This window comes from Chenopodium album, chromosome 17, assembly GCF_948465745.1.
Source record: "Chenopodium album chromosome 17, dcCheAlbu1.1, whole genome shotgun sequence".
Lineage (NCBI taxonomy): Eukaryota > Viridiplantae > Streptophyta > Magnoliopsida > Caryophyllales > Amaranthaceae > Chenopodium > Chenopodium album.
In genome coordinates, this window is record NC_137850.1 from 38,954,790 (window position 1) to 38,977,809 (window position 23,020).

General features: G+C 33.7%; 3 protein-coding genes across 3 annotated transcripts; all 3 read left to right on the forward strand.

Annotated features, from left to right (window-relative positions):
* The first annotated feature begins 956 nt into the window (after positions 1-956).
* Positions 957-7,073, forward strand: LOC145587937 (hexokinase-1-like). Its single transcript, XM_081644579.1, has 9 exons — positions 957-1,607; positions 2,526-2,676; positions 2,766-2,948; positions 4,972-5,046; positions 5,192-5,347; positions 5,450-5,548; positions 5,653-5,783; positions 6,185-6,266; positions 6,402-7,073. Exons 1-9 carry the CDS (start codon positions 1,333-1,335, stop codon positions 6,807-6,809), a joined length of 1,560 nt encoding a protein of 519 aa, XP_081500705.1. The 5' UTR covers positions 957-1,332; the 3' UTR covers positions 6,810-7,073.
* A 727-nt stretch (positions 7,074-7,800) lies between these two features.
* Positions 7,801-13,615, forward strand: LOC145587938 (hexokinase-1-like). Its single transcript, XM_081644580.1, has 9 exons — positions 7,801-8,056; positions 10,273-10,417; positions 10,519-10,701; positions 11,651-11,725; positions 11,819-11,974; positions 12,069-12,167; positions 12,255-12,385; positions 12,485-12,566; positions 13,139-13,615. Exons 1-9 carry the CDS (start codon positions 7,857-7,859, stop codon positions 13,463-13,465), a joined length of 1,398 nt encoding a protein of 465 aa, XP_081500706.1. The 5' UTR covers positions 7,801-7,856; the 3' UTR covers positions 13,466-13,615.
* A 1,544-nt stretch (positions 13,616-15,159) lies between these two features.
* LOC145588941 (hexokinase-1-like) lies at positions 15,160-19,428 on the forward strand. The gene is made up of 9 exons (XM_081645525.1): positions 15,160-15,359; positions 16,209-16,353; positions 16,450-16,629; positions 17,407-17,481; positions 17,578-17,733; positions 17,815-17,913; positions 18,002-18,132; positions 18,241-18,322; positions 19,007-19,428. Exons 1-9 carry the CDS (start codon positions 15,160-15,162, stop codon positions 19,331-19,333), a joined length of 1,395 nt encoding a protein of 464 aa, XP_081501651.1. The 3' UTR covers positions 19,334-19,428.
* Positions 19,429-23,020: the final 3,592 nt, after the last annotated feature.

A 23,020-nucleotide genomic window follows, 5' to 3' on the forward strand; every position in this document is an offset into this window, starting at 1 on the left:
CTGCTAGTGAGTGGTTTTTTTTTTCCACAAACCACCAGACTAGAATAGAGCTCAATTATACAGCATGGGACCCCCTCCCCCCCCACTTCTTAAAGATAAATGTGGATGTCTCCTTTGTTCCACATTCCAAACTAGTCGATTGTGCAGGTGTCTGTAAAGATGACAAGGGAACATGGATAGAGGGATTTCAATGGAAAGGTTTTTGTGCAAATGCCAAAGATGCTGAACTACAATCTATAAACCTTGCTCTAGAGTGGATAACAGATAAAGGATGGCACCAGTGCTACATTGAAACAAATTGCAAGTTTCCAGTTGATGAACTTAACAGTAATGCAAACACTATTCTAACCCCAAAAACTAATGAATGCAAGCTGCAGCTTTAGGCACAAACTGATGTCAAGCTGTTCTATGGAGAGAGAGGGAAGAATATGGTGGAGGACATCCTGGCTAAAGATGCAAGGGGATCTCTAAATGTTTTCAACCAACTTTGTATTATATCAGCTCCTCCTAGTATTTGTATGAATAATCTAGCTTTAGACATTGCTAACAGTTCAAGGGATGTTAATCCTCAGGATGTACTTTCGTCTCCTCCTATGAGAACTCGACAACCTTTTGTAAACTCTTTAATTATCAACTAAGCCACTTTTCCTCTCAAAAAAAAGTTGCCATTTTTGGGCACCACATCATCTAAGTAACAAAAAAAAAAAAAGCTAATATAAATAAGAGTAAAAAGTATAAATGAGCCTTTAACAATTCAAAAAAACTTCAAATAAAACTCATGTACTACACGTGATATAACTCATTTTATTGAGTTCGATGACGAACATGTTAACCATTTAATCTTACTCTTACTCTTACTCTTACTCTAATAACAAGATTAGAATTTGTTAATAGTCTTATACTCTTATTACTATAGTTGATTCCTCACCAAATTGTATGGGTTGTCATCTGGCATTGAACTAAGTTACCCAATTGTGCAAGAAAATAAAGCAGGTAATAAGAGCAATCCTAAAAGTCAAGCAAAGATCCAAATCATTCTTCTCTCCAATCACCATCTTTCCTTTTTCTGACGGACCAATCACCTTCAATTTTCATTAAAAACTTCCTTTAATAATTCCAGAATAATATCATATCTTCACCCTTTCCAAAAAAAAATTGGATTTTTTTGGATTGGTGGGGTTATGGGTGTTATTCTCTTGGAATTCTAAATTCTGGGTGTTTAAATTTCAAAGTTTTAAGATTAGATAGTACATAATTGGGTAAATTCTTGGTGTTTTCATTTCAGATTTTTTGAGATAATTAGATAATTGGGTATTTGGGATTTTGGGGAAGATGGGTAAAGTGGTGGTTGTGGCAACGGTGTTGGGAGTTGCGGCGGTTTGTGCGGCGGCAGGGGGGTTAATTTTGAGCCGTCGGATGAAAAAGAGGGCGAATTGGAGACGTACGATTGAGATTTTGAGGGAATTTGAGGAGAAATGTGGGACCCCAGTTGAGAAATTGAAGCAAGTGACTGATGCTTTGATTAAGGAAATGAATGCTGGACTTGCTTCTGATACTGCTGGTCGTGTGAAGATGCTTGTTAGTTATGTTGATAATCTTCCTACTGGGTAATTTTCTGCAACATTTTTAATCAATTGCTAGTTATTCAATAATAAGCTTGATTTGAAAGTGTAATTTGATGGAAAATTTTGCTCTTATTCTTGTTATTTGGTCATGATTGAATTACATTATTACTTATGTGCTATTTTTTTAGATGTTTAGTTAATTTTTAGTTGTGTGCGGAGACACAAGGGCAGTGACGTAGAAGGAATTTAGCTAACTTTCTTACTTTGGGGGAGGGGGTGGGGATACTGGTAAAGTATAGGCGAGTGAATTCCTGCCTACTATGGAAAGTGGAAATTCATAAGAAGTTCCATTCCCTATTCCCCAAATTTCTTTCAACCAAACAACTCACCTACCTTGTGAATTTGTGATCCCAAGGTAGTCTCAATGTCTCATCTCTCTTGTTTTTAAATGTCAACCGAACAACCAGTAATTAAACTAGTTGCCATCCGCTCATATTGATTATTATTCATTTTGTTGTGTATAGAGTTACAAAGGTGTTGATGTAGACGGGATATTATAAAGATCATGGGTACCAATCCCACATGACATCACTAAGTTAATACAATTTTTATTCATTTAATATCATCATTTTGGTTGATTGTGATGATGTTAGTCTTATACAAAGTATGATTTTTGTAATTGTGTGTATGGTGAAAGTGTCTTGCTTTGGTAGTAAATGAGTTACTGGGTTATTTAATGTTTAAAAGACTTCAACAGACTGAACTATGAAGGGTTAGGATTGAAATGAATTCTAGTGAAATTTTAAGCTAGTTTGCATTTTACTGTGAATTAGGTGCCAGGAAATTCAAGTTTTATGGAAGTGGCTAATTTTACAAGTATCTTTGATGACTGAATGTTGTAAGTTTATTTCTAGAGCTTTGTTCTTATGCTGTGTTGCTTTTTTCCCTCGGTGCAATCAGGGATGAGGAGGGTCTATTCTATGCATTGGACCTTGGTGGAACTAATTTCCGTGTTCTTCGGGTTCAGTTGGGTGGCAAGGGTGGTGGTATTAAGCACCAGGAATTCGCAGAAGTTCCAATCCCTATGGAATTGATGATTGGAACGTCAGATGTGTGTGATTCTGTATCTGTTGTATGTCACATTTTGATACTATTAATTTGTTAGATTTATCCATACTGACAAATAGCTATGGATGGCAGGATCTTTTTGGTTACATTGCAAGTGAACTTGCAAAATTTGTTGCCCAAGAAGGTCAAGTGTTTAGCCTACCTTCTGGTAGAGAAAGGGAGCTCGGATTTACCTTTTCATTCCCTGTAATGCAAACATCCATTGACTCTGGAACTTTAATCACATGGGCAAAAGGCTTCTGTATAGATGATACGGTAACTTTACTACCTTATACTGTCATTGCCAAAATTTCGATATTGGTTAATTTCATGAAAATGTGCAAATCTGCTTGAAACTAGTATGGTCTACTATAGTTCTATAATAGTATTGGAATATTGCTGAAGTTTTGAGGTGTGAATGACATGTGAGAACTTTCTAGCTTGTGAGTGGTCGTGTAAGCCTGTGTACACTTGTAGTGCATGGAAATGTAGCTTGTTATAGAGACTGATTTTAATGTATTTTGAGTATTGGTCATCTGACCATTTTTTAAAAGGAAATAATAGGACTGAGAGTTGTAAGTATGCATTATTAAGCAAGAAGCACTAGTGCACAACTTGCACATGGTGTTTCTTGTATCTATATTCCGTAATTTATACTCGCCTAAGCCCCTTTCTTTGTAGCCCGTGACTATCATGTCCCTGGGATAGCTGAACAATCATGGTGTTATCTCATGATTATATTTTACAAGGGAAGTCAGGGGAAAACAATTCTAGATGGAGGGATTTATCTGATACAAATACCCAAACCCCTTTTATTAGAAATGGAATTCGTGACCGAAAACCTAGTGTACATTAAGCGTATAGCAAGGAAGTTACAAACGGTTTAAGGATCTTTGAATTCTGACTTATGAAAGGGTCAAAATATTGTTTCTCTGTAGTCATGTTTGGGTCCTTACATTTCATTCTGTTACTCTTACATGGAAATCATATTTATTAAGAAACAAAGAAGGAAAAAGTAACAGAATTTTCAGCGGCTACCTGTTCCTCTGGCCACCCTTTCCCTTTTAGAGACATTGATAATAGTTTGTCACTAAATGTTAAAACTAAAAGGAATCGACTGTAGTCCCATTTTTTCTGTCAAATATTCTCATACACAAGTTTGGTGTAGTTTCAAACCAACTTCACTTCTTACCAACCTTTGGTGCCATTCCAAGATGGCTACTTGACCTAACCTCTTCACCTTCTTTCATGTTTGCTTGAGAGAGTAAGCGTGAAAGTCAATAAGTGAAGAGGAATTGTCGTAGTCTAATCAACTCACTCTCCAATTACATGTAATATGATAATCTGTCTGTTCTTGTTTTCAAAGAATGCAATCTTGACCTTCAATGGTGATACTTGTGGATCAGGGCTTGCATTTATCAGCATAAGAAGATTTTGGCCAAAGTTCTGGATACATTATGGAAAAATCAAACTTCCATTGAATATAAATTAATAATAGGTTTTCATAGACATTCTTGTAGTAATGAAAATGAAGTTTAAAATCAGTACATACCAGACATTCCCTTTTTTTTTTTTTTTGAGATTGAGAGAGGGAGAGTTTGGGGGCTTGTGCTAGAGATTTGGGATCAGAGCTTTGGGGGCTGTGAGCCTGTGATAGTGATTTGGGATAAGAGAGAAATATGTTGAGTTCTTGTGTGATGCATTCAGTGTCTCGAGCTCTTTCCTGGATTCTGATTCTTGACTGTTAGTGCTAGATTCAGAATATTCCTACATATGTCTGAGCATTCTAATAAGTAGTTTCTTAGCCGGTTATTTGGTCAGAAGCTATGAGGTCCTTGATTCAAAAAGGGCATATATTGAGATTCTGAATTTGTACAAGTTTGTTGAGCTGCTATCTTGGCAAGAGATGATAAGAGGCACCTGCTTAGTGATACTTGGGGAATATCTGTTCTTAAGTCTCCATCAGTGAAGATAAAGTCATAAAACTACAAGTGCTTGCACTTGATATTTGTTGTGAAGTAGTAAATGATGATTGCTAATCGAATTAAAGATCAAAAGTAATCCTCTTTGGTAGCAGGGGTAAGGTTGGGTACTTCTGATCAACCCCTTGCCCCAGTGATGTTGTAGTACTGCAAAGTTAAGATCCATTCTTGTTGCATTGTGCAACCTTGTCTGTTGGCTAACAAATGCTCTATATTTCTCTGACAAGTGACGTGTACTATTTAATTTATAATTTTTTTACTTTTGAAAACTTATCTGGATATATATGTTTGTTGACTTCTGTCTGTTGCTATCATAGGTTGGTAAGGATGTAGCTGATGAGTTGGCAAAATCATTGAAGAAACAAGGTGTTGATATGCATGTCACAGCTTTGGTAAGCTTAAATCTGCATGTGGCTATTCTGCTCACTCAAAGTACTGTCTTGAAAAAATGAAACTTTTTTACAAACCTCTTCAGAAGCCTCTTTCTGATTATCATTTCTGCATTTTAGATACGCTGATCCACATTATAAAAACTAGGTTAATGATACAGTTGGTACACTAGCTGGAGGTAGATTCTCAAACAAAGATGTCATTGCTGCAGTGATATTGGGCACAGGAACAAATGCAGCATATGTGGAACGTGCAGAAGCGATACCTAAATGGCATGGTCCACTACCAAAATCAGGAGAGATGGTACATAATTGGCTTCAATTATTTGTCTTGGTTGTGTTATTAAAGACTTAGGATTAACCGGCATGGTCATATCTTAAGAAATTTAACAATGTTGTGCTGCAGGTTATCAACACGGAATGGGGTAATTTTAAAACATCACATCTTCCATTGACAGAATATGATAAGGCCTTGGATTGTGACAGTCCCAACAGTGGTGAGCAGGTGGTTGCTTAAATATTCATTGCATCTACCATTTACACTTTTAAATTGTGAGTGTTTGCAATGTGGTTACTGATTCCTTTGTATCTGTATAATGATTTTGCTAGACTTATGAAAAGATGATATCTGGAATGTATTTGGGTGACATTGTACGTAGAGTTTTGTGCCGAATGGCTGAAGAAGCTTCCTTCTTTGGTGATACCATCCCCCCAAAATTGCGGATTCCATTCATCTTAAGGTATGATTAATGTTTGCTGGATACTGAAACAATAATATATGTTTATTTTTGTTGAAGTAATTGTAGATTGGCTGTGCCTTAATGTCTTGGAGTTACATGTATCATTTCTTGTCTTCTCCCCTTCAAAGAATCTTCTATATTTCTGTCATACAGAAAACTGGACAAATTCCTAGTCCTTTAATTTACTTAACAGAATCCCTTAAACAAAGAAAATATTAGTGTGAAACAAAGGGAGTGTAATATATGCCACTTTGCCAGAACATCTGGAGGCCTTTTTTTTTTTTCAATATTTGGAATATGATACAATGTATAATTTTTAAGCTGGGGTAAAGGATTTTAGAATATTGCCATAAAAAGGAATTTTAAAAGTTCTGGAGAACTGATCGAATGTGTTATTGCAGGACACCTGACATGTCAGCTATGCATCATGATTCATCACCTGATCTCAGCATTGTAGGATCTAAAATGGAGGAAATTTTAGAGGTATTATTTTCATTTCGATATGTAACAAAGAATATCTTAGTATATACATACAAGTAGTATATTTGGATAAGCTCTGGTCAAACCCCTTTTATCTCTTACATCATGAATGACTGTAATCTTTAATTTGACCTTCAGATACCAACCATTTCCCTCAAGAGAAGAAAAGTCATACACGAGCTCTGCGGAATTGTGGCAACACGTGGGGCTCGTCTTGCTGCAGCAGGCATTTTGGGGATTTTGAAGATGTTGGGAAGAGATACACTGCCAAGCAACAAGGAGAAGCAAAGGACTGTCATAGCCATGGATGGTGGATTATACGAGCATTACACTGAATTCCGGGAATGCTTAGAGGAAACGTTGAAAGAGCTTGTTGGGGAACAAGTCTGGGAAAACATCTCCATCGAGCATGCTAATGATGGTTCTGGAATTGGAGCTTCCCTACTAGCTGCTTCTCATTCGCGCTACCTTGAGGCAAAGGAAACTCAAGAAGATATTGTAGTTGTTCCTAGGGTGCTGTCAGTGGATAGCTCAACACATCAGTAAATTCTGTATTCTGTCACATGTATTAGTCCTCTCAGTATGTAATGAGCTTCTGGATGAGTTCATAACCTAGGAAATGGAAGTACATTTGAGTGAAAGTTCATGCTTAATTTTTTAAAATAAACTAATACGAGTAATATATATAAAAAAAAAATAGGAGTTTCCTAATGTTTTGAGAAGCTCTATTACTGTATTATCTTATCTAATCATGCAATTAATTTCATTCCATGAAATAAAAAGCCCTTGAGGCACTACTGTCTTTCCTGATTTGTGTTGTAGAAAAATTGAGATCTCAACAAGGATGAAAAAGTCAATATTCAAACAATCTGACAAGGCGTGCCTCGTTGGATTATCCATGTCATAATTATTGCCTATCTAGCTTTTGGTTAGAATAACCAATGTCAACTAGAATTAATTAAATGAATCAATGTCAATTAATAATAGATGTTATGGATCGTGTTCATTGTTAATTTTCAAATTGAATATAGAGTACAATTTTATTCATATACTTCGTATATATTATGCTACCCTTTTTGAGCTTATCTCAATAACTTTATTTTGGTTTTAGATCGTGTTGATTCTACATCGATAATCCAGTATGCAATAATAACACGAGTACGGAGTAATAAAACAAAAGTCATACAACAAATCAACAATATAAGTAGGCAAAGTAGCCAAATAAGGAGACTAGAGGATAGAGTTGGTATTTCATGAACGGTCACATTCTAATTAGTTACCAAATACGTGTAGTTGTATTTTTCTCTAACATGGTTTTTTTGGCAGCCGCCATTTTCAACCTTTGTTTCTGCCAAAAAGCCACAGATCTAGACTTTATATTATACATCATTTTCAATACAAAAATACAAACTTGTCAACAACTCCATGCCAGTTGCCACCGTTTTGTAATAATAATAATTTTCATCCGTTAGCCCAAAATTGGTTACTTATATATATAATTAACACTACCAAATTTGTGTTAATTCATTCACAAAAATTAGAAAGAGAGAGGGAAATAAAAAGAGGGATTTTTCAGAAAGATTAAAAGGAATAATGGGTAGTTGTGAAAATGTAAAAAATGGTGAAAAATTGGAGGAAATGGTGAGAAAAATAGAAGAGAAATTCTGGGTACCAGTTGAATTGCTGAAAGAGTTGAGTGACGATATGGTGTTGATGATGCAGAAAGGTCTAGAAGATGAAGAATCTAGCTCTATTAAGATGCTTGTTTCTTATGTTGATTCTCTCCCTTCTGGGTATCTTTCCTTTCTTCAATCTTCTCTTTTCAATAATTTATTGTTTTTTTTTTCATTACATTGATGATGAAATGTTATTAGCTTATTAATGTTATCATGTATTATTGTTTTTCATATGTGAAATTGACATTGACCCCAAAAGAAAATTATTAATAAAAATACTTTCAAATGGTGTGTGACAATGTATACAAATTAAAAATGGTATACAAAATAAGTTCAAATGTTTTTTTTGGTGTTTAGAGAGTCACAAGGGCGGGTGAGAATTGATCCCAGAATCTCCTAAAATCGGGAAGGAAGCTCTAACCACTTGAGCTATCCTTCACTCTCAAATAATTAAAAGTGTAACATGGTCTTTTGAGTTGTGAGATCGTTTATTGTGTATCTGAGACTCTGAGTGCACTAGCTAATGATGCTTAAATTTAATGTCTATTTAAATAAATCTTCAAATTTTCACCAAAAAAAAAAAAAAAAAAAAATCGAATCAATTTAAAATTTATGTGTTTTGAAGATTTATTGCAAGTTTAATTTTGGGTGATTGCTCATGCTATGATGACAAAGCATGCCATTATAAAGATTATGTCAAACAATTTTATTTATTCAATATTATTATTAATTTTTTTTGAAGCATACCTGTACCATTATAGAATTTAGACCCTTGATGGTGGGATATTTTATAGCTTAGATTATAACATATCATAAACCATACACTGGTGCTCTTGTGTTTCAGACTTTTTAATATGGTGGACCATATTATTTTTCTATGTTCATATGATGTCCAATATATATTTGATGGTTAATTGCAGGCAACCTTTGTTGGTAATCTAATTGAATTTGATTGCTTTTCGCCGCCTAAACTCTTTAACACCATCAGTCATTTTCCAATAATTATATACAAAGATTCCATTACTCAATGGCCATATTTGTTTAATTGTTTCCCTGTAGTTTCCAGAATATATCATCGATGATTTTTTTTGGCTATGTGAGGTTGTGATGCGCTCTACAGGGAGTATGATACACATTATGCTCCCAAGTTTAGGATTCGATTTGTGTCTAGAGGATGTTAGGGAAATGATACAAGATTTGCCTTATAAATTGAGTTCAATAATCAAAGGGTGTCATGTGAATTTTAGCAAATCTATGTCCATCTTATGGAAAAGCCAAAATACAAGGACATCCTATGTAATGTTCCTGTTAATGTTTAAAAATGTTCATTATTCTATATATGATGAGAATAATGTTAGATGTAATTTTAGAGACAAGGTTCTAGCAAATGTGGACCAAATAGGATTAAATTATGAGGTTTACTTAATTTGCTTGGTAAGTAATTGCATATGCTTGTTAACTATTGGAAAGCAATAATAAATCATCAACAAGCTGTAATGCCATACAACAATGATTTTTAATGATGTCAGCCTCCTAAGTAAGGTCTTCAGATGGTGATTGTGTGGGACTTAGCCACTTAGGTACTAAACTAGTTGCGTCATTGCTTCTGTGGCTCTTGGTGATTGTGTGGGACTCGGGTACTAAACTAATCGCATCATTGCTTTTACAGCTCTCTATAACTCAACCTAGCAACACCTACTGACCTACCCCTTATACCAGCAAATGTTTAATACTAAGTAATGTATTTGTTATATTTAGTCTCAAATAGTTAACAATTCCATTTGCTGTGCGGTAAGTGGGTAGATAATAGGTCAGTGACTGTCTTTTAGGCACCGTTTGATATTATAATTGCTGCCATCTGATACAAAGTGTCACTGAATATTTCAGATGTCTCATTTTTATGATTAATGTTGAAAGGAAAAAAAAAAAAGTAGAATGATTTAAAGTGTTAAAATACTTAAGTTTAATAATTTAATCTCGATGAACCTATGACTACGTAGAAAAGTAATAGATACGGTGTATATAATATTATAATTCATGTAAAATAGTAATAGTAATTGTGAAATGAAAAGTACATTTAAAGCTGGATAATCCAAGGTAAGATTTGAAACAATTGAAGTAAGAACAGGCAGTACAAAGTTGCTAACACAGTGCTTGTTTAAATGGCTGTCATGTTGCTATGCTACACTCCTCATAAATTCAATTTTCTGATACAGGGTATTTGATTTATAATGTTAACGATTTCTGTCTCCCTTGCTGTTTGATACTGTATGCCTGTATGTACTATGTAGTAATGTAATGTGAGTGGTGTTATTGTGGCTGTTGCCTTTCAGCCATGAAGAGGGATGCTTTTATGCATTGGACTTGGGTGGGACAAACCTTCGTGTAATGCAAGTTAAATTGCAGGGAAATAGGACTATTGAACTAAAAGCCGAGTCTTATATGGTGCCTCCTAAGATAAAGATTGGGAAATTACATGTAAGTGAAATCAGTTTCCCTTCTCTTTTGGAGGGAATTGTTTGATTTAAATTACTATAAGTTCTGTTATCTCAGACATTGACGTTTAGTTCTGATCTCAGGAACTCTTTGATTATATTGCGGAAAAAGTTTCACATGTTTTTGAATCGGTAAAAGCTGATTTTGATACTGTTCCTGGTAAGAAGAGGGAGCTTGGGTTTACTTTCTCATTCCCAGTGCACCAAACAAAGATCAACTCTGGAACTCTCCTTGATTGGACAAAGGACTACGATGCAAAAGATGCTGTAAGTCTCTTATGCCTTTTTGTACGTTCCAATGTACCATGTTCAGCTACATGCATTTGGCTGAAAGGCTGTAAATTTGAAATGTCTGGCATTAGAAATACTAGCAAATGAGATTAGAATGTGGCAGAAAAGTATAGTCAATAATATATTTTCTGGACACAGTTTTTTTTTTTTGTTTTTTTTTTTTTTTTTTGTTTTTTGTTTTTTGTTCTTTGTTGTTGTTGTTTTTGGTTTTTCTGTTTCCTGAAGCAATGTGGCCGTATAATGCATTTTGAAATATTGCGTCATGCTTTTTATGTAGCCTAAAGTCTAAGAATTATCCAAGCATGCCACAGCTTCTACTTCTACAGCCAGTTTGACACAGTCATAAATCTAGGGAATTTATATCAATTTTTATCTGGAATGTTTCATGTGAGTGCCTTTGATCATGCTTCTCTATAAACAAGCATGAAGTATGTGTTATAGTTCACTGGTCTGCATTAGTCTAGCTATAACAGTTATAGGTGATGGATCTGGTATGAGTTTCAGGTCCCTGGACTTGTATAGTGGTATCTCTGTCGGTATATTTTATCTGAAACTGTCTGATAAATCCTATGTAGTGACTAGTTGAAAGCTTGTAACTTTTAAGTAGTAAGTTCCTTGGATAAGATAAAACTAAGAAGGAAGTTTATTTCGGGCATGCATGGCCTATTGGTACACGTTTGCTTTCATATATCTACTTTGTACTTCTTCACTGCTTGCATTCGAATTCTATATATGGGTCCTTAAATGTGAAAATCATAGTTGTAGACTGAATAGTAACTAATTGCATCATTGAGGGGGATGACTCGGCACAGATAGCTTGATAGTTCTGTACTTCTATCCCATCCATTATTTTATTTTTATTCATCCAATATTTGCTTGGTTCATGAGCATTTGAATTGACATTTGATCATCTTAAACTGATTAGATTGGCAAAGACATGGTGAAGGAGTTGTCAAAGGCTTTGGAGAAACGGGCTATTGATGTAAATGTGACTGCTTTGGTAAGTTAAACTACTACTTTTATCAGTCTACTTTTTCTGTCAAAATTTTCTTTTCCAAACTTCAGAAGTTGCTAACTTCTATATGGTTACCAGCTCAATGATACTGTTGGCACTTTGGCTGGAGGTCGATTTTACAACAAAAATGTTGTTGCAGCCGTGATTTTGGGTACCGGTATGAATGCTGCTTATGTAGAACAGTCCGAACGCATTGTGAAGCCATACGGTCTTCCACCAAAATCAGGACAAATGGTAACTTTACCTTCATTTTCCTGAGTTTTACTTTACAAAAAACTGTGTTGGTCTGTATAATGAGATGGTTGTTGTTTTGGGTATTAAAACATAGGTTATCAACACGGAGTGGGGCAATTTCAATTCTTCTCTTCTTCCTTTAACTGACTATGATCGTGCATTAGACAGTGATAGTCCGAACCACCACAAGCAGGTGATTGTTATAGTAAGCGTATTTTGATGATCAAATAATTGGTAATCTTGCATCTGCTGAAGAATTCAAATCAACATTATGTTTCAGATCCTAGAAAAGATGCTTTCTGGTAGATATTTGGGAGAAATTGTGCGGAGAATTTTGCTAAGTTTAGCTGATGATGCAGCGCTTTTTGGTGACATTGTTCCTCCAAAACTTCGACAACCTTATGTTTTGGGGTATGTGCGTGAGATGCAATCAATGTTTTCTGTGGACAATTTTTCATCTTATTTTGTTGCAACATATTTTTGAGGTCTAATTCACTATGGTTAATGCAGGACGGATATTGTTTCCGCGATGCATGGTGACAAGTCCACAGACTTGAGTGTGGTTGGGAAAAGCCTAGAGCAGGTTTTAGAGGTATGTATACTTATACTAGTATATTCATTCTAGTTTTGTACAACTGATTTCCCTGAGCATGTTCACCGTTGTTACTGTTACTGCAAGTCATTCATTCATCTTTTTGTACCATACTGGACATGATGCGACCACATCATATTATTAAAGCAATGTTTAGGTAACTTGTTTTTCTATTTAAAAAATCTGAACATGCGAAAACTTATTTGGATTGGTAAATTGAAATTAGTAGCCCTTACCTGAACTATATTTTTGCTGATAATTGTGTTTATTGAAGTACTTCAATAAAATATAAAATATTTGTGATATTGAAGCATTGAGTTTTAATTAATGTATATCTTATTTCTGTATCTCAATACTTCAATATCACAAAATTTTCTGTATTTTATGTTTAACTGTCAAAAATGATCAAGTGAAAGGTTGATTTTGTCTGCTCAGTAAACAGATTGATTTTGTGCACATTAACTTTAATTTGTTTGGAGAAATTAGATTATGTTTGTAATCAGAAGATGCAAATGAAATAGGATTCTTCCACCATCTAACTCCATTATGATAATCATTTCTCTAAAATTTAGATAACTAATATATCCCTGGAGAAGAAGAAGGTAGTTGTCAAGATATGTGAAATTGTTGCTACACGAGGTGCTCGACTTTCAGCTTTTGCAATACTGTCCATCCTTAAGATGCTAGGCAAAGACAAAACAAGTGCAGGGGAAACTGTAGTTGCTATAGATGGGTCATTGTTCGGGAAATACGAAGAGTTCAAACTTTGCTTACAGAAGACTCTTGCAGATGAATTACTTGATGAAGAAGTGTCAAAAATGGTTGTTCTTAGACAGTTCAAAGATGCCTCAGGCATCGGTGCTGCTGTAGTTGCTGCTTCACACTCGATTTACGATTGATAATACTAGCATTTGTTTGGTGGGTTTAGTCTAGTATATATTAATGTTGTTCAATAATTCTTGCTGTTAATTGTAACAAAAAATTTGTTTTTACAATTTAAATCATTATTTCCCCAGATTATATAGTGAATGCAATGCAGTTATCTTTAACTTGATAACTTGTCCATTCATTATACTACCTCCATTAACAGTTATTTGCAACAAAGAGGGGTAGCACGGACTCCTAGGCAAAAGTTTTAAAACAAGATTATTGAAATATAAGGGCATGTCCTTAAGCACTAATCCAATTAAAAAAAAACCCCAAAAATAATCAGAACCACCGCCACCGAACCCACCAAAAACCACCACCACCGAACCCACCAAGATCCACCACCACCACCGAACCCACCAAAAACCACCACCACCACCGAACCCACCAAGATCCACCACCACCACCGAACCCACCGACAACCCAGAACCCACCGAAAACCACCACCAAAACCCATCGAAAACCACCAAAATGCGCCAAGAAACACTAACCCACCAAAACCCAGCGAAAACTACCAAAACTCACCGAAAACAACCACGAAAGCCCCTAATAATGCCAATTAGACCACCACCACCAGGAATTGAATTAATTCCAATTAAACCACCACCACGAAACCGAACACCACGCCACCCACTACCCTACGAAACCCAACACCACGCCACCTACCACCCTCGAAAATCAACCACCACAAAACCTAGATCCAGACCCACGACCACCGTCACGTAGATCCGCCCACAAAACCTAGACCACCTTCCACGAAGCTCGTGCCGCCCACAACCACCACACCCACGAAACCCACGGGAGACCACCTCCAGATCTGGATAGAAGATGGGAAGATGAAGGAGGAGTGAGAATTTGATGACGAAGGAGGAGAGAGAAATTTGATGAATAAGATGAATGTTGAGATTTGATCTTTTTTTTTTTTTTTTCCTAAGATTAGATGATTAAGTTAGGGTTATAAACTTATAATAGAGTATGGTTAGTGAAATGATAAGGGAGTAAATTGGTTAAGTGAGGGCAGTTTGGTCATTTTATACAAAATAAACTTGTTAAAAGAGGGAAAAAAAAACATTTGTTGTAAATAATAGGTAGCATCCGTTTATGACAAATGTTGTAAATATCTGTTAACGGAGGTAGTATTATTGATTCGTGGGAAGTGGAACTATTAATAATTTAGATATGATGTAATTTTTGTTATCAAGTCTTAATTGTCACTCCTTTAGTATAAAATAAATTAAAATTGAATTTGTTAGAGGAGACAATCAAATTTGTGAATTAGTATGTGATTGTGTAAAAAAAAAAAAAAATGGCTTTCATATTTGGACAAGCGTCCTCTAAATGTTTTTATGCATTGATCCCAGTAAACTTCTGGTTTGTAATTCGGTTAAAAACTTATTTTTACCGAATATTATTCTTTTTATGACGAAAGAGGCCAAACAAGGCCTTAGTCTTTGTTTAATGTTTTTGTTGCATGAATTTTGTAGCCACCATCTTCCATTCTTTGTTTTTGCCGCCCCATTAATATAATTCCATGCAGTTGCCATTTTTTAATAACAATACAGCCAAAAAAGGTTCACATACAAATATTAGGGAATCAAATGCATTAAGAAGGTTTTCTAAAAAGAGTTAAAAAAAAACAAGGCTCAGAAAAATTGAAGAAAAAAAGATGAGTAATTGTGAAAATGTAAAAAATGGGGTGAAATTGGAGGAAATGGTGAAGAAAATAGAAGAAGAATTCTGCGTATCAGTTGAATTGCTGAAGCAGTTAGCAAATGAAATGGAGTTGATGATGAGAAAGGGTTTAGAAGATGAAGATTCTAGTTCTATCAAAATGCTTGTTTCTTATGTTGATTCCCTACCTTCTGGGTACTTTTTTTTCACTTTTCTTTTGTTTTTAGTTTTTTTTAAGTAATCTATACATTTTTTTGTTAGTCATCATTAGTAATAACTCTGATTTGAAAATCGAGAAAAACGAAAAAAAGTGAACAAGTGTAAGAAAAAGGTAAATAAAGTATCTCGAAATTTGTTAAAAGGTGGGTGAGTGTACAAACTAATTGGATGAATGAAGAGATATAGTGGGTGGGTGATCATTATCAATTGTTTGACTTGAATTTGGTTTGACTTGAAAATGAATCAAATGACTCATTGATCATAACTACTTAGTAGAATTACACCCAAACCAAACTAGAATTGAATGAAATTGATCCAAACAACCCTGTCACCTCATTCTATTGAAAAATCTAGTTTAACATGCATTATTTTTTCATGTTGTGGACATATGACAACCATTTTCTGAACCTTGATGAGTTGATGGTGGGTGGATTTGATGTTTCTTTGTAAGACACTTGATTTTGTTTATGAAAATCTGATTACATGTGTGCGCGTGCGCGTGTGTACTAGTGGTTATGAGTTTATGAAAGCAATGACTTTGACAATAATGTTGCTAAAATGAGAAGAAAAACCATTGATATGAGTTATAAACCATCATGAGTCGTACACATTGCTAATCTCTTGTCCTTTGAACTTAACTAAATATCCTTATATGTGTTTTCTATAGTGTGGAGCAGAATTCAAGATTAAAATCGTCTTTCATGTGTACATGTCGTATGACTTTTAATTAATGAATTGATTTTGATGTCAGTAAAGATGTCTTCCTTGCTGTTTGATACCGTATGTAGTAATGTAGGCAGTGTTCTTGTGGCTGTTGCCTTTCAGTCATGAAAAGGGATGCTTTTATGCATTGGATTTGGGTGGGACGAACTTTCGTGTGATGCGTGTTAAATTGCAAGGAGATAGAACCATTGATCTAAAATCCGAGTCTTACATGGTGCCTCCAAACATTAAGGTTGGAAAGTTAAATGTAAGTGAAATCTGTCTCCTCTCTCGTCTTGAATGAAATGTTGTGCTATAACTTAAGCTCTGCTTTCTCAGAAACTTGACAGATTTCTGATTTCAGGAACTCTTTGATTATATAGCAGAGAAAGTTTCTCATGTTATTGAAATGGATTCTGATTCGGAGATACAACCTGGTAAGAAGAGGGAACTCGGGTTTACTTTCTCATTCCCAGTACAACAAACAAGGATAAACTCCGGTACTCTCCTTAATTGGACAAAGGACTTCGATGTGCAAGATGCTGTAAGTCTCTTATGCTTCAGTAGTTCAGTGAAATTTGTTCAGTATAATGATCATTCTAGAATGTTGCCATTTCCTTGTTTTATGCAGCCTAAATTCAGCATGCTGTAACTTCTGTTAATCTGTTTGATTGGGGTCATTTTATACTAGGTCATAAATTATGGGAATTTAGGCTTTCGTGTGGTTTTTTTTTTTTTTTTTTGGGAGGTCTAAGTTGAAAGCATCTATATCAACAAATATCTGTCCTCCTAAAATTAGTTGTCACATTGTCCTAACCCTTCATAATAAAAGTAACTTTACTTTTTGTTTCTTTTCATTTATTCATAACATTTTAGTAGCTGTATCTCTATTAGGGAATTCAATTTTTTTTTATCAGATATCTTAATACATGACTGTTTACTCTGAATGGAAGAATATGTATATTTAGTTATTTACACATCGGCCTTGAGTACACAACATCTATAAGTACTAAAAGTAGTTTTAGTCCTCTGGACTTTATTATTGACTTTTCTTGATAGTGTTACTTTCCAATTCATCTGCATGTTACAAATCCTAAACCTGATAAAATAGTGTTCATTTCTAACATTTATTAAATTTGTTAGCCTGCAATTAGCTTGGTAATTGGTCCATAACGAAACAAACATAATATATTAGAATGCTAATTTTTGAATTTTCGAAGAAGACAGCTCTACCAATATAGTTGCTTGATGTCCATCTACACTTATTTTGCTTGGTTTGTGAACATTTCAACCTGACACTTTATGATCTGAATGATATTAGATTGGTAAAGACGTGGTGAAAGAATTGACAAAGGCTTTAGAGAAACGAGCTATTGATGTTAATGTCACTGCTTTGGTAAGTTAATCTCCTATTTTACTTGTATACCAGTCAACTTTTCTGTATTTCCCCCCTCTGAATTTCAGGAGTCACTAACATGCATATGGTTATCAGCTCAATGATACCGTTGGTGCTTTGGCTGGAGGAAGATTTTGCGACAACAATGTTGCTGCAGCTGTAGTATTGGGTACTGGAACGAATGCAGCTTATGTGGAAAAGTCGGAAAACATTATAAAGGCGTATGGTCTTCCACCAGAATCAGGACAGATGGTAACATTACCTTCTTCCCGAGTTTTAGAAGATAACTTGATTCAGTTGGTTTGGATGAATTACTAATTGTGTCAGATGTAGGTTATTAACACAGAATGGGGTAATTTTAACTCTCCACTTCTTCCTTTAACTGACTACGATCATGAATTAGACAATGATAGTCCAAACCACCACAAGCAGGTAATTATCACAAGTGTATTCTGAGTTCTTATGGTCAAATTGATAATCTTTCATATTCTAAAACCTTCAAATCACTATTATCTATCAGATTCTAGAAAAGATGCTTTCTGGTAGATATTTGGGAGAAATTGTGCGTAGAATTTTGCAGCGATTAGCTGATGATGCTGCGCTTTTTGGTGACATAACTCCTTCAAAACTTCGACAGCATTATATACTGGCGTATGTGGGGAAATTGCAATCAGTCCTTTTATCAGGACAAATATAATTGTACTGTCATGTTATGTGGTTCCAATATTTTGAGCCTAAGTCTTTCACTTTGGAATGCAGGACGTATAATGTTGTAGCGATGCATAGTGACAAATCCACTGACTTAAGTGTGGTTGGGAAATGCCTAGAGGAGGTCTTTGAGGTATAAACTTCTTATCAATAATGCAAACATTTTACGATGGAAAAACTTTTTTTTTTCGTGCATTTCCCTGTTCCTTAGTACTCCTTTGTCCCTAAGTATGTTTAACTTATTGCAAATTATTCATTCTGCAATCTGCACTCATGCTGGACATGATGCGACTACATTATATAAACATGAGTACTGGTTAATGATGATTAAAGCTTTGTTATTTGACTTGAAAAGCAATGATTTGATCTTATCTTGACTTATGTTAGTAGTAAATTGCAGTGTATCGTATTTTTCCTGAAACCTGTTCTTGTTAAGGTGAAAAGGACAACTATAAAATACTATTCGGTGCCATATTTAAAAATAATTGACCAATGTCCTCCCAAACTCTAAAGCAAGTTTTGTAAGTGCAAATTAAATTCAGTCCTGTTAAGTCAAATGACATTGCTGTAAAATGTGAGATCGAAATTGCAATGGAATCCTGAAACGAAAGCTCAATGCACTTAAGTTTGGTTATTTTCTAAGAATCCTTGGAATTTTTTATGAACCTTACAGTTTTCAGGGATCGGTTTAAAGGCCTACATCGCCTAATTATAGAGATTTTATTATGTATGCTTATGATCAAAAGATGAAGCAAAACAGAAAATTTTGGATTTCTGAATCAACTCTTATTGTAATTTTCATTCTTCTGATATTTAGATAACCAACTTATCCTTGGAGAGGAAGCAGCTTGTTGTCAAGATATGTGATATTGTAGCTACACGAGGGGCTCGACTTGCTGCTGCTGCTATACTGGCAATCCTGAAGAGGTTAGGCAAGGACATAACCAAGACAGAGGAGACTGTAGTTGCTATTGATGGGTCATTGTTTGGCACATACAAAAAGTTTAAATCATGCCTGCAGAAGACTCTTGCTGATGAGTTGCTCGATGAAGAAGTATCGGAGATGGTTGTTCTCAAGCAGTTTAAAGATGCCTCAGGCATTGGTGCTGCCGTTGTTGCTGCTTCACACTCGAATTACACTTGATGATACTACCAATATATTTGGTCTAGTAGTGTATATGTTGAACTTGTATGCTAATACAGCTATATCACCTTGCATACTTGCCTACTTTAATTTCCTACAGTATGATGTGAGGGTAGTGTAATAAGCCTAAGGCCTGTTCTGATTGACTGAACTAAACTGAAATGAACTGAATATTTTATGAGAGAAGAAAATTAAGAACTGAACTGAACTTATTGGAGCTGAACTGAATTGAATTGAACTGAAAATAACCTAAAGAGAACAGACCCTAAAAGTTCAATTTTAGAGTGGAAATAAAAATCAGCAAACTTTTCATTGCTATTTGATGTGAGTCTATCATGATCCAAAAAATACAAATTAAAATGGACAAAACTTTTCCTATTACAAGATTACTGATATACTGAGTTGAAAGATTGACATAAAAAGCTAATTATGCACACCTGATGTGATTAGTTCATTGGATTTTCATTGATCTGATATAATTCTTCTCTTGAAATGTTATGATGGATCTTTTTAATTTAATTTGATTTGATTTGATATAATCTAAATTAATAAAATTTTTACTGGTGTAATTTGATGTCTTCTTTGGCCTATTATGATGTGATTTGGTCTAACTACCCCTACACCACTGCTTTACCCCTTCATACCATGTAGATTAGGAGCACCAGAATTTCCCGCCTCTTGTGGAATAACCATGAGTAACTTGCATATTTTTTGTTAATCCAATCCCCATTAGGAAACAGCCGTTAAACCATCAGCAAGGTCATTCCTCACACAACTCGTGCTTCGTCCCCAGGTTAGCTGGTTAAACACATTGATATCAAATGAGAGGTAAAGGTAAGGGGATCTCAACTCTCAAAGTGCCCCTATCTAATAGGGATTAGATCTTTAACTTCAAGATTATTTCCTTACCACTACGCCAACACTTGTTGGTAATCTAAGTTCCAATTACATTAGACCATCTTATAGATGTACAACATATCCACATGACCACATAACAACCTTTGATTTTTTTTTATTTTTTTTTATTTTTTATTTTTTTATTTTTTTTTTAAAAAAAAAACAAATTATAACTACCTTTTCACCTCACACTTGAAAGAATATATTTACCATTGTTGAAGAATTAAATCCCAATTGTATTACCTTTAATTTTTTTCTTTAACTAAAAGTAATTTAATACGAAGTAGGTAATTTAGTTTGGTTTATGTTGCTTCATGTCTTGATTTAATCATGTTAGCATATTCTAATGTAAAGGTTGGGTGACTCCTACCGTTTAAGGATGCATCAACTACTCTCTTTCTCTGTCACCTTTTTGTTATGTCATTAATGTTGTTTTTTCCGATTCGTATGCCTTTTTGCCTCCAAATTTGTTACTCGTGATTAATAATCTAACTAGTGTGTGTCCCGCACGATGCCCCGGAGTGCTATTTTGACTTTGAACTTTTTTAATTTGATAATTATGTTCAACTGAGTGTGATTCGGGCGTTGCCTCGGACGTTACGGTTTTTTTAATTTACCTCATATGTATTTATTTTCAAATCTTGTGAAAAATAAATAAATTAAATAACCTCTAATTTGAAAGGAATATATAATGTTAATTATGTGAAATTTAAAACACTAATAAAAGTTGGTTGACATGGTAAGTGTACAACCTTTATTTGTTGGAGGTTGCGGGTTCGAATCTAGATCAAGCCATAATTTATTTATTTTGTTAAATGAACTTGCAAGCTTATGTGTCGCATGCACTTTCAATAATGACGTGGCATTGTGACATGGTTTCACTACGTTGAAGAGTGCCACGTGGCACCGTTCCTTTAAAAGGAACGCCTTTTAATATATAGTATAGATAGTATAGATATAAATATTATATAATTAAAGTAGGCATTTTTCGAGAGTATTTGGCGCGTCACATAAGAAAAGGTATTATTTTGTCCAATGAAAAATTAGATTAATAATTTATTTTAGAATTAAAAAATTTACTCGCCACCTAAGCAAAAGTGACGAATAAGATTTAAGAATTTTGACACATAGGTAAAAACAACGAATAGAGAATAATTAAAATTTAAATTAATTTTAAAAACCAATAATTATCTTCTCTAAAAAAAAAAGTAATAATTATCTTTTTTACATATATGGATGCAAATTTTTAATCGCAAATATCTTTAATCTCTCCTTAGAAAATATTGTAAAAGTTTGGTTTTAATAATGTACTCATCGAGACGAATAAAACTGAATCTCATATGTCTAATTTTCCATAATATTTTATAGTTAAACGATTATAAATGAGGCTAACATTTTAAACAGAACGAGTATATTAAATAAACACATAGGCAAAAGACTTATTTTGATCAATAAAAAAACGAGATTTGTCATTTTTTTTTGAATTAAAAATTTAAATTGTCACATAAGCAAAATTAGTGAATAAGGTTTAGGATTTTAAATTCAAGCGTCACATAAAATAAATAAAACAACAATATATAACTTTAGTGTTAAAATTAAAAAAATTATCTTATGATATTATGAATTTTATCCAATATATTTAATGAATGATCTTCATAAATATACACAATTTTAAATTAAATAATATGATTACTAGAACCGTGCATCGTATGGGGTTACATCTAGTTATAATTAATTGGGGTAATCTTAAGATAATTTTGATTACTTTGGTTCCTCAAGTTATAAGAAAATTCGTAGTGTTTAAAATCCAATTTTATTTTATTTTATTATTATTTTTTTTTGACGGGTTTAAAATCCAATTTCAACAATGCCGAGAGCCGGCAGATTGAATTTTGATTACCCATGACCGTTGTAGTCTTGCTTGGCAATTAGATTGAATTTTGATTAGTTGAATTTTGATTAGTTTTAAAAGTTATTCCTTATTTTTTATCCGACTCTAATCCTTACATTATGCTTAAATCATATCATATTATATCACTAATATATAAAGCCAATCTCGTAGCCAGGTCACGAGCAAGTGTCGCGCCACGTAAGTAAGCGAATTTTGGATAGATTTTTTTTAAAATAAAAATGTTATAGGGTGTTTTATTATTGATATACTTTTAATATTTCAAATATATAAAATTAATTATAAATTTTAATAAATATTTTATAACTTAATTATGATTATAAATTTTAAATTTTAATAAATATCTTATAACTTAATCAGAATCCATCTTATAAATGTCTTATAACTTAATTAATTATAAATTTTAATAAATATCTTATAATTATAAATTAATTAATTTTAATAAATTAATTATAATTAGTACTATTTTCATCATTAAATTCGTTTTAAAAAGTTCTTTTAAATAAGATCCATTTATAATATATTTTAATAAAAAATAGAAAATACTTAAAAATAAGTTTTAATCAGAAAAAATAATTTTATTTTGGTAAAAATATTTTAAATTCATTAGAAATAATTTAAGTGCAATTAAAAAAAATCAAGTTAATAATAACACAGATATTTATTTCAAATAAAACTACAAAAAGTACAATATTATATAAATATAAACGATATGATATCAAAAGGGTATTATTAATCGTATTTAAGCTAAAAAGTTTAGGACAATCCGGCATCGCCCGGGCCCAAATCTACTTGGCATTTTAGTTTTTCGCCATGTGACATAGCATGTATACGAAAAATATGTATTATTGTGACATATATGATATTAAGTAAGCAATTTT